The sequence below is a fragment of the Enhydra lutris genome, unplaced genomic scaffold, assembly GCF_002288905.1.
Source record: "Enhydra lutris kenyoni isolate GAN:26980312 unplaced genomic scaffold, ASM228890v2 scaffoldscaffold9, whole genome shotgun sequence".
In the NCBI taxonomy this organism is placed as follows: Eukaryota; Metazoa; Chordata; class Mammalia; order Carnivora; family Mustelidae; genus Enhydra; species Enhydra lutris.
This window is the reverse complement of record NW_019154093.1, coordinates 72,069,566-72,081,906: the sequence shown is the minus strand read 5'-3', so window position 1 is coordinate 72,081,906 and position 12,341 is coordinate 72,069,566. Positions and strand designations below refer to the sequence as shown.

General features: G+C 38.3%; 1 protein-coding gene across 1 annotated transcript in view; it reads left to right on the top strand.

Moving 5' to 3' along the window:
- LOC111142837 (vav guanine nucleotide exchange factor 3) overlaps positions 1 to 12,341 on the top strand; it is a 367,424-nt gene that overhangs the window by 185,401 nt on the left and 169,682 nt on the right. Inside the window, exons 10-12 of the mRNA XM_022496164.1 lie at positions 1,499 to 1,594; positions 6,209 to 6,277; positions 8,605 to 8,691. Coding sequence (XP_022351872.1) covers positions 1,499 to 1,594; positions 6,209 to 6,277; positions 8,605 to 8,691 — 252 coding nt within the window. The remainder of the gene's footprint in view (positions 1 to 1,498; positions 1,595 to 6,208; positions 6,278 to 8,604; positions 8,692 to 12,341) is intronic.

Below are 12,341 nucleotides of genomic sequence, written 5' to 3'. Positions count from 1 at the left end.
AAAGTGGAAACAAACCCATGAATAAAGCAGTATTTTCTTGAATGCAACTCTTTCTATGAACTAGAAAATTCCTTGGTCTGGGATGTACAATTGTCTGAGGATTTTGGACTTAGTTTCTCCCTAATAATAATAATTTTATGGAAATTTGTTGTTTTTTAAAACTAGATCACAGGGGCCCCTGGGTGGCTGAGTCATTAAGTGTCTGCCTTCAACTCAGGTCAGGATCCCAGGGTCCTGGGGTTTGAGCCCCACATCACATAGTGCTCCCTGCTCAACAGGGAGCCTGTTTCCTACCTCTTCCACTCCCCCTGCCTATGTTCACTTTCTCGCTGTGACTCTGTCAAATAAATAAAAAAATATTTAAAATAAAGTAAAAATTACATCACAGGGGCGTCTGGGTGGCTCAGTGGGTTAAAGCCTCTGCCTTCGGCTCAGGTCATGATCTCAGGGTCCTGGGATCGAGCCCCGCATCGGGCTCTCTGCTCGGCAGGTAGCCTGCTTCCTCCTCTCTCTCTGCCTGCCTCTCTGCCTACTTGTGATCTGTCTCTGTCAAAGAAATAAATAAAATCTTAAAAAAAAAAATCTCATCGCAAATATGTGAGAAACAGTAAAATCAGAAAAGCAACTTGTTCAAGGTTACACAGCCAAGCCTTGTGATTTGAATTCATGCTTTGATATTTCAGAGTACTTTCCTCAAAGTCATAGTTAATGGCAAAAGAATGGACATAAGACAACACTATTTTTAGATAAACTTTTAAGAAAAGAGAGTGTGGGATTTAAAAAAAAAATTAGGCTTTTGAAACTTTGAATCCCATAAGTTTTACACTTTAACAAATATTTAGAGTCAGTCTTTCCATTTCATTCAGTTTCACAAATGTTTATTAAGCAAGAACTAGATTCTTAAAGCTGTAAAAGATACATTGGGGAAGACACTGTATACAGCAACAGTTAAAATGCCCACAAGGCACACAGGGAGAACACAATTTTGACCGGGATTATCACAAAAGGCGTAGATGTATAGTTCTTGAAGAGGATGAAGAATCTTGTTGGAAACTGGACCAAATGCATGGTGGTTGGGAAGAACAGAATGAACAAATGGCAGGCCCATGCAGAAGGCACATGACCAGTTGGATGAGTAGGGACTTGTTCCCGATTCCCGGCCCAGAGGCCGGCTAGGGGTGATTAGTAGAAGGTGGAGCTGTAAGTGTGAGTAGAAGAAGACCCCAGAGAGCCATTAGAGAAAATAATTTTCATGCAAAAAATAGTTCTGCTTAATGAATCGTTTTAGAGTTGAAATGGTACAAGGTTTATTTGTCTTTTTGGATTTTAATTAGATACTTATTATTTTTCAAAAAGGGTTATTGAGGAGGAAAATAACAAGATATTTATTATATAAGAGTTTTGTTTATGGCCTCTGCATCTTTTAATGCTTGCTTTATGACTTCCTTTGATAAAATTAACAAAGTTTTTTAAGAAGTTTTTAAAAACATTTCATTAGGAATGTTCCAAAAGAGCAAATAATGGAAAATTTACTCTTCGAGATTTGCTTGTGGTTCCTATGCAACGTGTTTTAAAGTATCACCTTCTCCTCCAGGTATGTAACTTAAAACTGTCAGTTTGGTTATTTGTTCATTTATTCATTTAACAGAGTATTCATGAAGCATCAATTACGCTCCGTATACTCTATGTTTGGACTGTATCCCCTTGTGATTTTTCAGTGGTTAGTATAGCTGAGTGGGAAATAACAGAACAGCTGGAAAATTTTTCTTTTAGCAAAGATGATTCTGTATCTTCCACAAAGTCACTTTTTGTGTCCTTCCAATAGAACTGGCTCCAAAAAAACAAACCAACAACAAAAACAACAACAATAACAAAACAAGGCAAAACAAAAAGATCCCTTTAACCAGGTCTTCTTTGGTTAGCAGGAATCATTTACTAGACTCTCAGTGCTGCAATACCCCTGATTTTTGGCAGGTTAAGTGTTTAGGACTTTTTGCCTTATAACCATAAACTAAAAAAGAATTCTGTCACATTCCATGTTGCTTTCTGCTGTAATAAATTATAATAAGACTACATTTATTTTGAAGTGATTCTTGTTATAACCACAAAGCTTATGGTTTCCACAGTTAGTCCTCTAATGAGGGTGGAGAGTCTTATAAATTTAATCTGATAGCTGTACCAGGAGGCTCATTAGTTCTGCTCCAAGGAAATGTCTTACAGTATTAGTCTGTCAGCTCTGCTGATGCTTGTGAAATGTCATTTTAAAAAGATCTACTACCTGTATGTGAAATATAATTTTGAGTCTGCTGCACTTTATACATCTCGTATATTAAATTCCTTGAACTGTAGTTGCAAAATTATTAGTCATCTCTATTTTTGTTCTACTGAGAAATCAGAAAAATTCAAACCCTGATTATTTCTTAAAAATGCATTAAAACATTTATGAGACCTAAACTCAAAGCAACTTAATCAAATTGGATTTTATGAAAAAATAATGAGGATTTAAGCAATCAGTCTCTGAGACATCATGAAACTAAAAACATGTCCAAAATAAGATAGTAATTTATTTTGTAATGTTGGAATAGTCAAATATCAATTGAAGATTTTAAAAGGTGCAGTTTTCAAGAAACATGTTTTGGTCATTTATAAAGTTCTAGAGAGACTTTTATAAGTTTAAAATATGACTATACTTTTTTGCAATTAGCAGGCTTTTTTCCTTAATCCCTCTTGGATTGTTTTATATTTTAAATTTCAAAAGAATGTTTAGTTTTGTGTATGGTATAAGAGAATGGTCGAGTTCCATTCTTCTGTATATAGCTGTCCAATTTTCCCAGCACCATTTATTGAAGAGACTGTCTTTTTCCCATTGGATATTTTTTCCTGCTTTGTCAAAGATTATTTGACCATAGAGTCGAGGGTCCATATCCTGGCTCTCTATTCTGTACCATTGCTCTATGTGTCTGTTTTTGTGCCAGTACCATGCTATCTTATTGATCACAGCTTTGTAATAGACTTTGAAATCAGGCAACGTGATGCCCCCCCAGCTTTGTTTTTCTTTTTCAACATTTCCTTGGCTTTTTGGGTCTTTTCCAGTTCCATACAAATTTTAGGACCATTTCTTCCAGCACTTTGAAAAATACACAAAGATGAACTCAAAACAGATGAAAGACCTCAATGTGAGACAGGAATCCATCAAAATCCTAGAAGGGAACATAGGCAGTCACCTCTTTGACCTGGGCCACAGCAGCTTCTTTCAAGACACGTCTCCAAAGGCAAAGGAAACACAAGCAAAAATGAACTTTTAGGACTTCATCAAGATAAAAAGCTTCTGCACAGCAAAGGAAACAGTCAACAAAACGAAGAGGCAACCCACGGAATGGGAGAAGATATTTGCAAATGACACTACAGACAAAGGGCTGACATCCAGCATCTATAAAGAACTCCTAAAACAACACACAAAAGACAAATCAAGTCAAAAAGTGGGTGGAAGACATGAACAGACACTTCACCAATGATGGCTAACAGACACCTGAGAAAATGTTTATCATCATTAGCTATCAGGGATGTTCATATCAAAACCACACTGAGATACCACCTTACACAGTTAGAATGGCCAAAATTAACAAGGCAAGAAACAACAAATGTTGGAGAGGTTGTGGAGAAAGGGGAACCCTTTTACACTGTTGGTGAGAATGCAAGTTGGTACAGCCACTTTGGAAAACAGTGTGGAGGTTCCTCAAAAAGTTAAAAATAGAGGTATTAGCATTGTACACAATAGCCAAACTGTGGAAAGAGCCGAGATGCCCTTCAGTGGACGATGGATGAAGGAGATGTGGTCCATATATAAAACGGTATATTACTCAGCCATCAGAAAGGGTGAATGCCCAACTTTTGCATCAACATGGATGGGACTGGAGGAGATCATGCTGAGTAAAATAAGTCAAACAGAGAAAGTCAATTATCATATAGTTTCACATACTTGTGGAACGTAAGGAATAGCATGGAGGACATTAGGAGAAGGAAGGGAAAAATTAAAAGGGTGGAAATCGGAGGGGGAGACAAACCATGAAAAACTGTGGACTCCAAGAAACAACCTGAGGGTTTTAGACGGGAGGGGGGTTCGTGGGATGGGTTGGCCCGGGGGTGGGTATTAAGGAGGGCACATATTGCATGGAGCACTGGTGTTATATGTAAACAATGAGTCTTGGAACACTATATCAAAAACTCATGATGGACTGTATGGTGACTAACATAACATAATAAAAAGTAGTAATAACAAAATATTTAGTTTTATGATTTTTTAAAATAGGGAAATTTTTATTTGGGGTAACATATAGATTAAAAATTCTAGAAATGTTTTTCTATCTTGATAGTGTGGAGTAGAATTTGTCTAATGTTTAGACATTACATTAATTAACAATTACATTAATGTGGTATGAATTTGAACATTTCCTACTTACTGGTATACTTTAGTGGGGAAATAATTTTTGAAATACTTTATGGTTTGAAATCACAGATTTATAAAATTAGAGTATTTGAGAGTAGAGTATTTGAAACTGAGAATAAAATTGAAAATAGAAGTAAGAGAATATTACGTGGACAAGTTTTTTATACTTAACAAATCTGATGGCTGTAAATCCTCTTTATAACTTAGAAACACTACTGATACTAAATTCAGCAAAAATTTTTGAGTGTCTCCCCTGTTCAACACATAGTGTTAGGCATTCATGGTATAGAACAGCTCTTGCCTTCCCAGACTGATAAAGCTCACTATTTAGATAGGGAAAATGAAATGTAAGCTTCTGGGTGCCATACAATGTGATAGGTATACAAAAAGCATGGAGGGAGTACAAATAAAGGCCTAGTTAATTGTGCCTGGGGAGGCTGGGGATTTCTGGAGGCCTCTGTCATAGAAAGCTTCACTGAGAAGTAATTCTTGAATTGGTTGTGAAGGGAACAGTAGGAGTTCAACAGAGGCATCAGAGAGGAAGGGTTTTCTAAGGAGAGCAAACAGCATGCCTAATGGGATCAGACACGAGAACATATTTTGAGAATTGCAGTTAATTTAATGTGGATAGAATATAGGTTGTTTGGATGGAGTGGAAAGAAATTGAAAGAGGTTTGCAGAATTCAGACCACGAAGGGTCTAAGAGGTATGGTTGATGACCTGAAGCTTTTGTGGGCATCACAGACGTCTAAATAGGATAGGGACAGGATCCAGTTTATATATTAGAAACCTAGGTCTTATGTCAATAGAATGAATAGATTGTAGTCCAGAGAGGCTACAAGTCAGAAGCAAATTTAGGATAACCCATGTGAAAAAGAGTAAGGACTTGAACCAATGTATTGGCAGTGAGGATGGTTTCCAGGGGTAAGATCAAAGTCAGTATCGCTAGAAGATAGTATGGGAGAGGAGCACCTGGGACACTTTTTAGATTTTGGCTTAGGTGATTCCATTGGTGGGGGTATCCTCATTCAATAAAACATAAACAGGAACCAGAGCAGGGTTGTGGGTGAAGGTGCCTTAAGTTTGGAATTGTTGGGTTGGATGGGCTTGTGAGATACCCAGGTAGAACTGTTTAGCTGGACAAAAGATTCTGGGACTTGGGCGTGCGTCCTGGGTTTGAGCACATTTCTTTGAGAGTGATTGTCTTATTAGGTGAGCATTGATGTTATAGAGATGATTGTGATAGAATTTGTAGAGTATGTACAGTAAGAATAACAGAAGACCAAGGTGAAAATCTAGGGAATGGCAAATTTCAAAGGTACAGATAAAGAAGAAAGTATGAGAGATGGGTGAATTGGCAGAAATTTAGGATGGACTAATCACCACCAACAATAATAGCAACAAACAAAAGATCCTAATGTTCCTGAAGCTAGGAGAGAGGAGTAGTCATCAGAATCAGTTGACAATGAGGAGATCTTTCATGACATTTGGGAAGGATGTCAATGTAATGACGGGGGATAGAATTCAGGTTCATCTTTGAGTGGAAAGTGTTTATAACCATTGTCTTATATCCTTTTGGTGTCTAGCTGGTCTTCTTATAGTTTGAGATTTTTTATGGAAATAGAACCTAGTTAAGTTGCATCACATTTATTATATTATGGTGCAAATAGTGATAAAAATGGCTTATTTCTTAAAATGTTTTCTTTCTTATATTTTGGTTTTAATTGATGAAAGTAATAATGAATTGTATCTTCCAAATAGGAATTGGTCAAGCATACCACCGATCCTACTGAGAAGGCAAATCTGAAACTGGCTCTTGATGCAATGAAGGTAAGGCAAATGTATCATTAACTTCTTTGTATTTTTTATTCCTGCTTAAAAACAATAGAATACAAACTGCTAATACATATGCATAATATGCTGATATATTTTAATATATAAGTATTTGTATAGTTTTGTATTTGGTGGGGAGAGATAGGTACTTATTAAAGATTAATTAATTAATTAATTTATTTTAAAGGGAGAGAGTGTACGTGAGTCGAGGGAGGGGCAGAGGGAGAGAATCTTCAAGCAGAGTCCTGAGCTGAGCCCGGAGCCCGATGCAGCCTGATGAGGGGCTCGATCTCACCTGAGATCATGACTGGAGCCAAAATCAAGAGTTGGACACTTAACTGACTGAGTTATCCAGGCACCCCAGAAAATTGGATATATATATTTTTAAATTTTATTTATTTGAGAGAGAGAAGAGAGACCACAAGCAGGGGAAGCAACAGAAGGAGAGGGAAAAGCAGGCTTCCTGCTGAGCAGGGAGCCTTACACGGGGCTTGATTCCAGGACCCTGAGATCATGACCTGAGCCAAAGGCAGAGGCTTAACCCACTGAGCCACCCAGGTGCCCTGAGAACTGGATATTTTTAACTGAAATAGATATGCTTGCATGGATTTAGTTGTTAAAGATACATAAAACCAAGAGGTGTATTAAAATAACTTTTGATTTTTATGAAAGTATGACAACTTTTATAACCACCAGGAATGATTTAATATAATGGTTTTATTTCACATTCTTTTTGCGGTTACTAATAGAATCCTGTTGGCTTGTGCAAGCAGCAGGTCAGCTGGTGACTTCAGAACACTGGCGTGACTTACTTTCCTCAAGTGAGGCTCTCTGCCAGGTTGACCTTCCTGGATGTTGTACATCAGCACGGGTGGATTTCAGTTGGGGTCTCTATTTCTAGGTAAATCTGAAAATCAAGAGCTACAAGTAGATAAAGGCAGACTTTTAAACACACTGGGCAATCTGTAACACTCCAATTTCTACGTTGTGCTGCACGTTGACTTTGAAAGAAATATTTGCTCCTAACTTAAAACGTAAGCCAATATTTGTTTTCAAGACAAAATGGCGATGTGATTCTATCAGAACGATGCTAATGGCTTCTCTGCGTCCCTCTGCCAGGGTCTGTGAGGGCTCTGCTCTTCGGCTGATTTCAGGAGCCTGTCAGGAACCATCACACAATTATTTGTTATTCTTTTCCAAAGTCATACCAAGTTTCCAATTTTTATTTTTTTTTATTTATTTATTTTATTTTTTAATTTATTTGACAGACAGATCACAAGTAGGCAGAGAGGCAGGCAGAGAGAGAGACAGGAGGAGGAGGCAGGCTCCCCGCTGAGCAGAGAGCCCGACGCGGGACTCAATCCCAGGACCCTGAGATCATGACCTGAGCCGAAGGCAGCGGCTTAACCCACTGAGCCACCCAGGCGCCCCCCAAGTTTCCAATTTTTAAAGAAATCCTTTATAGATACATCCTATGAAAAGTCAGACTTTCATTTAGAACAAAGTTAGGAACTGCTTTTTTGTCCGAGGTCTGTTCCTACTGTTGCAGATGAATTTAAGAGGGTAGAGAAAAAAGAACACCCAGAAAACAGGAAAATCTAGAGCACATATAATAAAAATAGCTACTTACAGTATGGAAAGATTAGCTAATGTTTCCTCAAATATGAGAAAAAGACATTTTAAAGTAGGCGAAGAAGGCACGTGGAGAAACACGTCCCGCACTGTTTGTTCACTTTTAATTCATTTCAGTGCTCTGAGGTTTTTCTCATCCTCTTTGCTTCTCCTTCATTAACTCTTTAAAACTGAACTGGCGGCTAGACTGAAAGCTCTCCAGGAACTAAGACACCAACTGGTTGCAGGAAACAGTCCTGCTGGACTAGACTCACTGTCTTACTTTTAGTTACTTTTTTCTCCCTGCTAATCCTTCATTATTGCACTATTGACGTTATTCTAACCCGTGTAAGAATGTGATTCTCTCAGGGTCACTTATTAACATGTCTGGAATTTGCATTCTCCTGACCTAGTTTCCTTTTGTTGTTCTGTGTGGTGGCAGATTTTGTTTGTTTTTGTTTTTTATCCCTGCTCTTCTCAGAGGTGAGGTGAATGACAACGCCTTCGTCTTCCCAGCTGTACTGCAGACGCTTCAAAACCTGCTTTTCAGTAGCAACTTTGATTGATTGGATGTTCATTTTATTGTCTTTGAAAAGTTATGGTGATTACTTTTACCGCTAATGAAATTAATGGTGTGTTTTCTTTCAAATAGTTTTCGTCTCTTCTCCAGTCTTATCTTGACTTCCTTTTATACCCTTCTCTTTATTCTTTAGGACTTGGCACAATATGTGAATGAAGTGAAAAGAGATAATGAGACCCTTCGTGAAATTAAACAGTTTCAGCTCTCTATAGAAAATCTGGTATGTAATTATCCTGCTATCCAGCTTCCCTAACTCACAAATCAGAGGACATTCTACAAGTTGTTTTTGAAGAAAAGATAGTTTACCTTGAAGTTTCTGCTGTTGTGGTTTTTTTCTGGTTTTTGTTTGGCAATACCCACATAGCTATCTCATGGCACCTGTGAAACGTGTGTCATTGTCTAAGGACTTTCTGCCTTTGCTTGTCCCTCCCTCTTTAATCACACTATGCTTCTTCCCTTGGCTGTACAAGTTCAAACATTGGAGTTTTGGGGTTTTTTTTTCTTTTCTTTTTCTTTTCTTTCCTTTCCCCACACATATTCATGGCTGATTCCTGTTAATATATTCATTTTATATATTTACTGGGTGACTACTGTGTGCCAGACGTTTTCCTTGGGGCCAGGGCTATAACTATGAACAGCAGGGTCTCGTGGCTGAGGAGGCAGTAAAAAGACGTTTAAAAATGCTCTACTGAGGGGCACCTGGGTGGCTCAGTGGGTTAAAGCCTCTGCCTTCAGCTCGGGTCATGATCCCAGGGTCCTGGGATCGAGCCCCGCATCGGGCGCTCTGCTCGGCAGGGAGCCTGCTTCCTCCTCTCTCTCTGCCGGCTTCTCTGCCTACTTGTGATCTCTGTCTGTCAAATAACTAAATAAAATCTTTAAAAAAAAAATGCTCTACTGAGATCCATGCTGTGAACAGGGCAAGGCAACAGAGGATACTAAGGAGAGGCCTCATTTAGATGAGATGGTGAGAAAAAGTCCTTCTGAGTCATTTGCCTCTTGAACCTGAGGCATAAGAAGAAACCAGTTGTGCAGAGATCGGGGGGGAGAGGATTCCAGACAGAAGCCATAGCAAATGAAATGGCCAGAGATGGGCCGGAACCTGGAGTGTTCGAGAGGTTGAAAGGCAAGAGTGTTTGGGTGAGTGAGGGGCTCTGAGTTGGGAGAGTGGTGAGTGGGAGGACTAGTTTCAAGAAAGAGCTGGTGGAGGCCTGGATGGAGCTATGGGCCTTGAAAATAGAGATACACCTATGAAGGAAAGACTCTCCTCTTGGTGGAGCAATTTTATTGCTGCTTTCTCTGAAACATCTTTTCACATGTATAGTCATGTCCCCCTTTCAGGACCTCATCTGCCCCTCTCCCGTCACAGAAGCCTCCAGCCATTCCTTCACATTGTTGCACTTCCAGATGGTGGACTTCTCGATTCTGTCTCTTTCCCAACCTTGTCAGTATTGCCGTTGCCTTCAGGATTCAGGCAACATTCCTTAGCGTGGTATTTAAAGCTCTCAGTGATCTGGGCTTAAACAACTTTCCTGAACTCATCCAGCCAGTACCTGCCCACATACTTTGCTTTGCAGCTCTCCTGCTGTGTCGTAAGGTCTCTAATTTGCCGTACATTTTTATCATTCCGCCTTTGATGATAATGGAGTCAAACCCTAGGATATCTTCCCATTATTTCCTATCAAATTCCTTCAAGATCCAACTAAAATAATTCTTTCCTTAATCTCCCATTATTACTTTCTCTTTGTAATTCCATAGCATATTGCCTGGATAGCTGTTTAGCTGTGTGTGTGTGTGTGTGTGTGTGTGTGTGTGTGTGTGTCTGTAATATATATGATATTTACCATTTTGAGTGTACAATTTTGTGATGTTAAATATATTCATGTTGTTGGGAAGCCATCACCACTGTCCATCTCCAGAACTCTCTTCATCTTGTGAAACTGAAGCCCTGTACCCATTAAATACTAACTCTGTTCTCCCCTCCTCCCAGCCCCCTGGCAACCACCATTTTACTTTCTGTCTTTGTGAATTTGACTACTCTAGGTACCTCATGCAGGTGGAATTATGTATTATTTGTCCTTCTGTAACTGGCATACTTTATTTAGCATAATGTCTTCAGTGATCATCCTTGTTGTAGCATGTATCAGAATTCCATTTTGTTTTTTAAAGAATTTCCTTTTTGAGGCTTTAAAATACAGCATTGCTTATACCCCACATTTTGGTTATCCATTCAGCTGTCTATGGACACTTGGATTTCTTCCCTCTTTGACTATTGTGAATGATGCTGCTGTGAACACTGGTGTGCAAATATATGCTCAAGTCCCTGCTTTCACTTCTTTTGGATATATACCCAGAAGTGGAATTGCTGGATTATATGGTAATTCTAGGTTTAATTTTTCGAGGGCTAGCCATACCGTTTTTTACAGTGACTGCCCCATTTTACATTCCCACCAGCAATGCACAGGAATTCCAGTATCTCCACATCCTTGCCAACACTTGTTCTTTCCTTTTCTTCTTTTTTCTTTTTAAAAAAATAATATTCATCCATATGGGTACAAAGTAGCATCTTATTATGGTTTTGACTTTGTATTTCCCTAATGATTAGGGATATTGAGTATCTTTTCATATGCTTTTTGGCCATTTATATATCTTTCTAGAGAAATGTCTATTCAAGTCCTTTGCCTATTTTTGAGTCAGGTTTGCTTATTTTTTGTTTTTGTTGAGTTATAAGAGTTCTTTATATATTTTGGATATCCATTTTTTGTCACACATTTTGTTTGCAAGTATTTTCTGCCATTCTGTAGGTTGCCTTTTCACTCTGTTGATTTTATCCTTTGCACAAAACGTTCTGTTTTGATGAATTTCAACTTATTGGCCTTTTGTGGATAGTGCTTTCCACTAGTGGTATAGTATAGTGGCATATCTAAGAAATCATTGCAAAATCTAATGTCATAAAACTTTCCCCCTGTGTTTTCATCTAAGAGTTTTATATATTTGGTTTTTTGATCAGTGTGGTATACTGTTTAAGGTAAGGGTCCAACTTCATTCTTCTGCTTGTGCATATCCAGTGTCCCCAGAATCTTTTGTTGAAAAAAGCTGTTCTATCCTCATTGAATGATCTTGGTACTGTTTTCAAAAATCCTTTGACCAGATATATATGACGGCCTATTTCCAGGTATTCTGTTTCATTGGCCTAGAAGTCTATCTTTATGCAAGTGCCACCCTATTTTCATTACCATAGTTTTGTAGTAAGGTTTGAAATCAGAAGACTAAGACCGCAACTTTGTTCTTTTTCAAGATTGTTTTGCCTATTAAGAGTCCCTTTAGATTCCACATGAATTTTATGATGGAGTTTTCTATTTTCTGCAAAATACATCATGGGGACTTTGTTAGGGAATATCTATTTTTATACTTTCTTGCAGCACAATTAATTACATATCTGCTTCCTCTATTAGAATATAATCTCCCAGATGTTAGGGATAATTTTTAGTCAGTTCTTTTTCTCCTTAGCACCTTGTACAGTAGGTTTTCATGAATACTTACTTTTTTTATTGTCTTCCTCTGGGGAATTGGTTCATTATGTTTAATCATTAAGTGATACTTTTTGTTCTTGAGATCTTAGGTCAAGGAAGCTATCCTTGGCTTCCTAGAACAAATGAAGCCCCTGGCAATGCATGTTTCCTGTACTCTTTCTTCTAATTATATACTTCTGTGAATATTTTCCCCCCACTGGGCAGGGGAAAACTTTGCCCTGTATCTACTACCGTGTCTGGCATACAATGGGTGCTCAGTAAGTGTTAGTTGCTGTAACTTTGTTGTGATTTGAATTCTTCCAGTTAATTCTTGCTTTCAGTAGCTAACTTCCCTATTAAG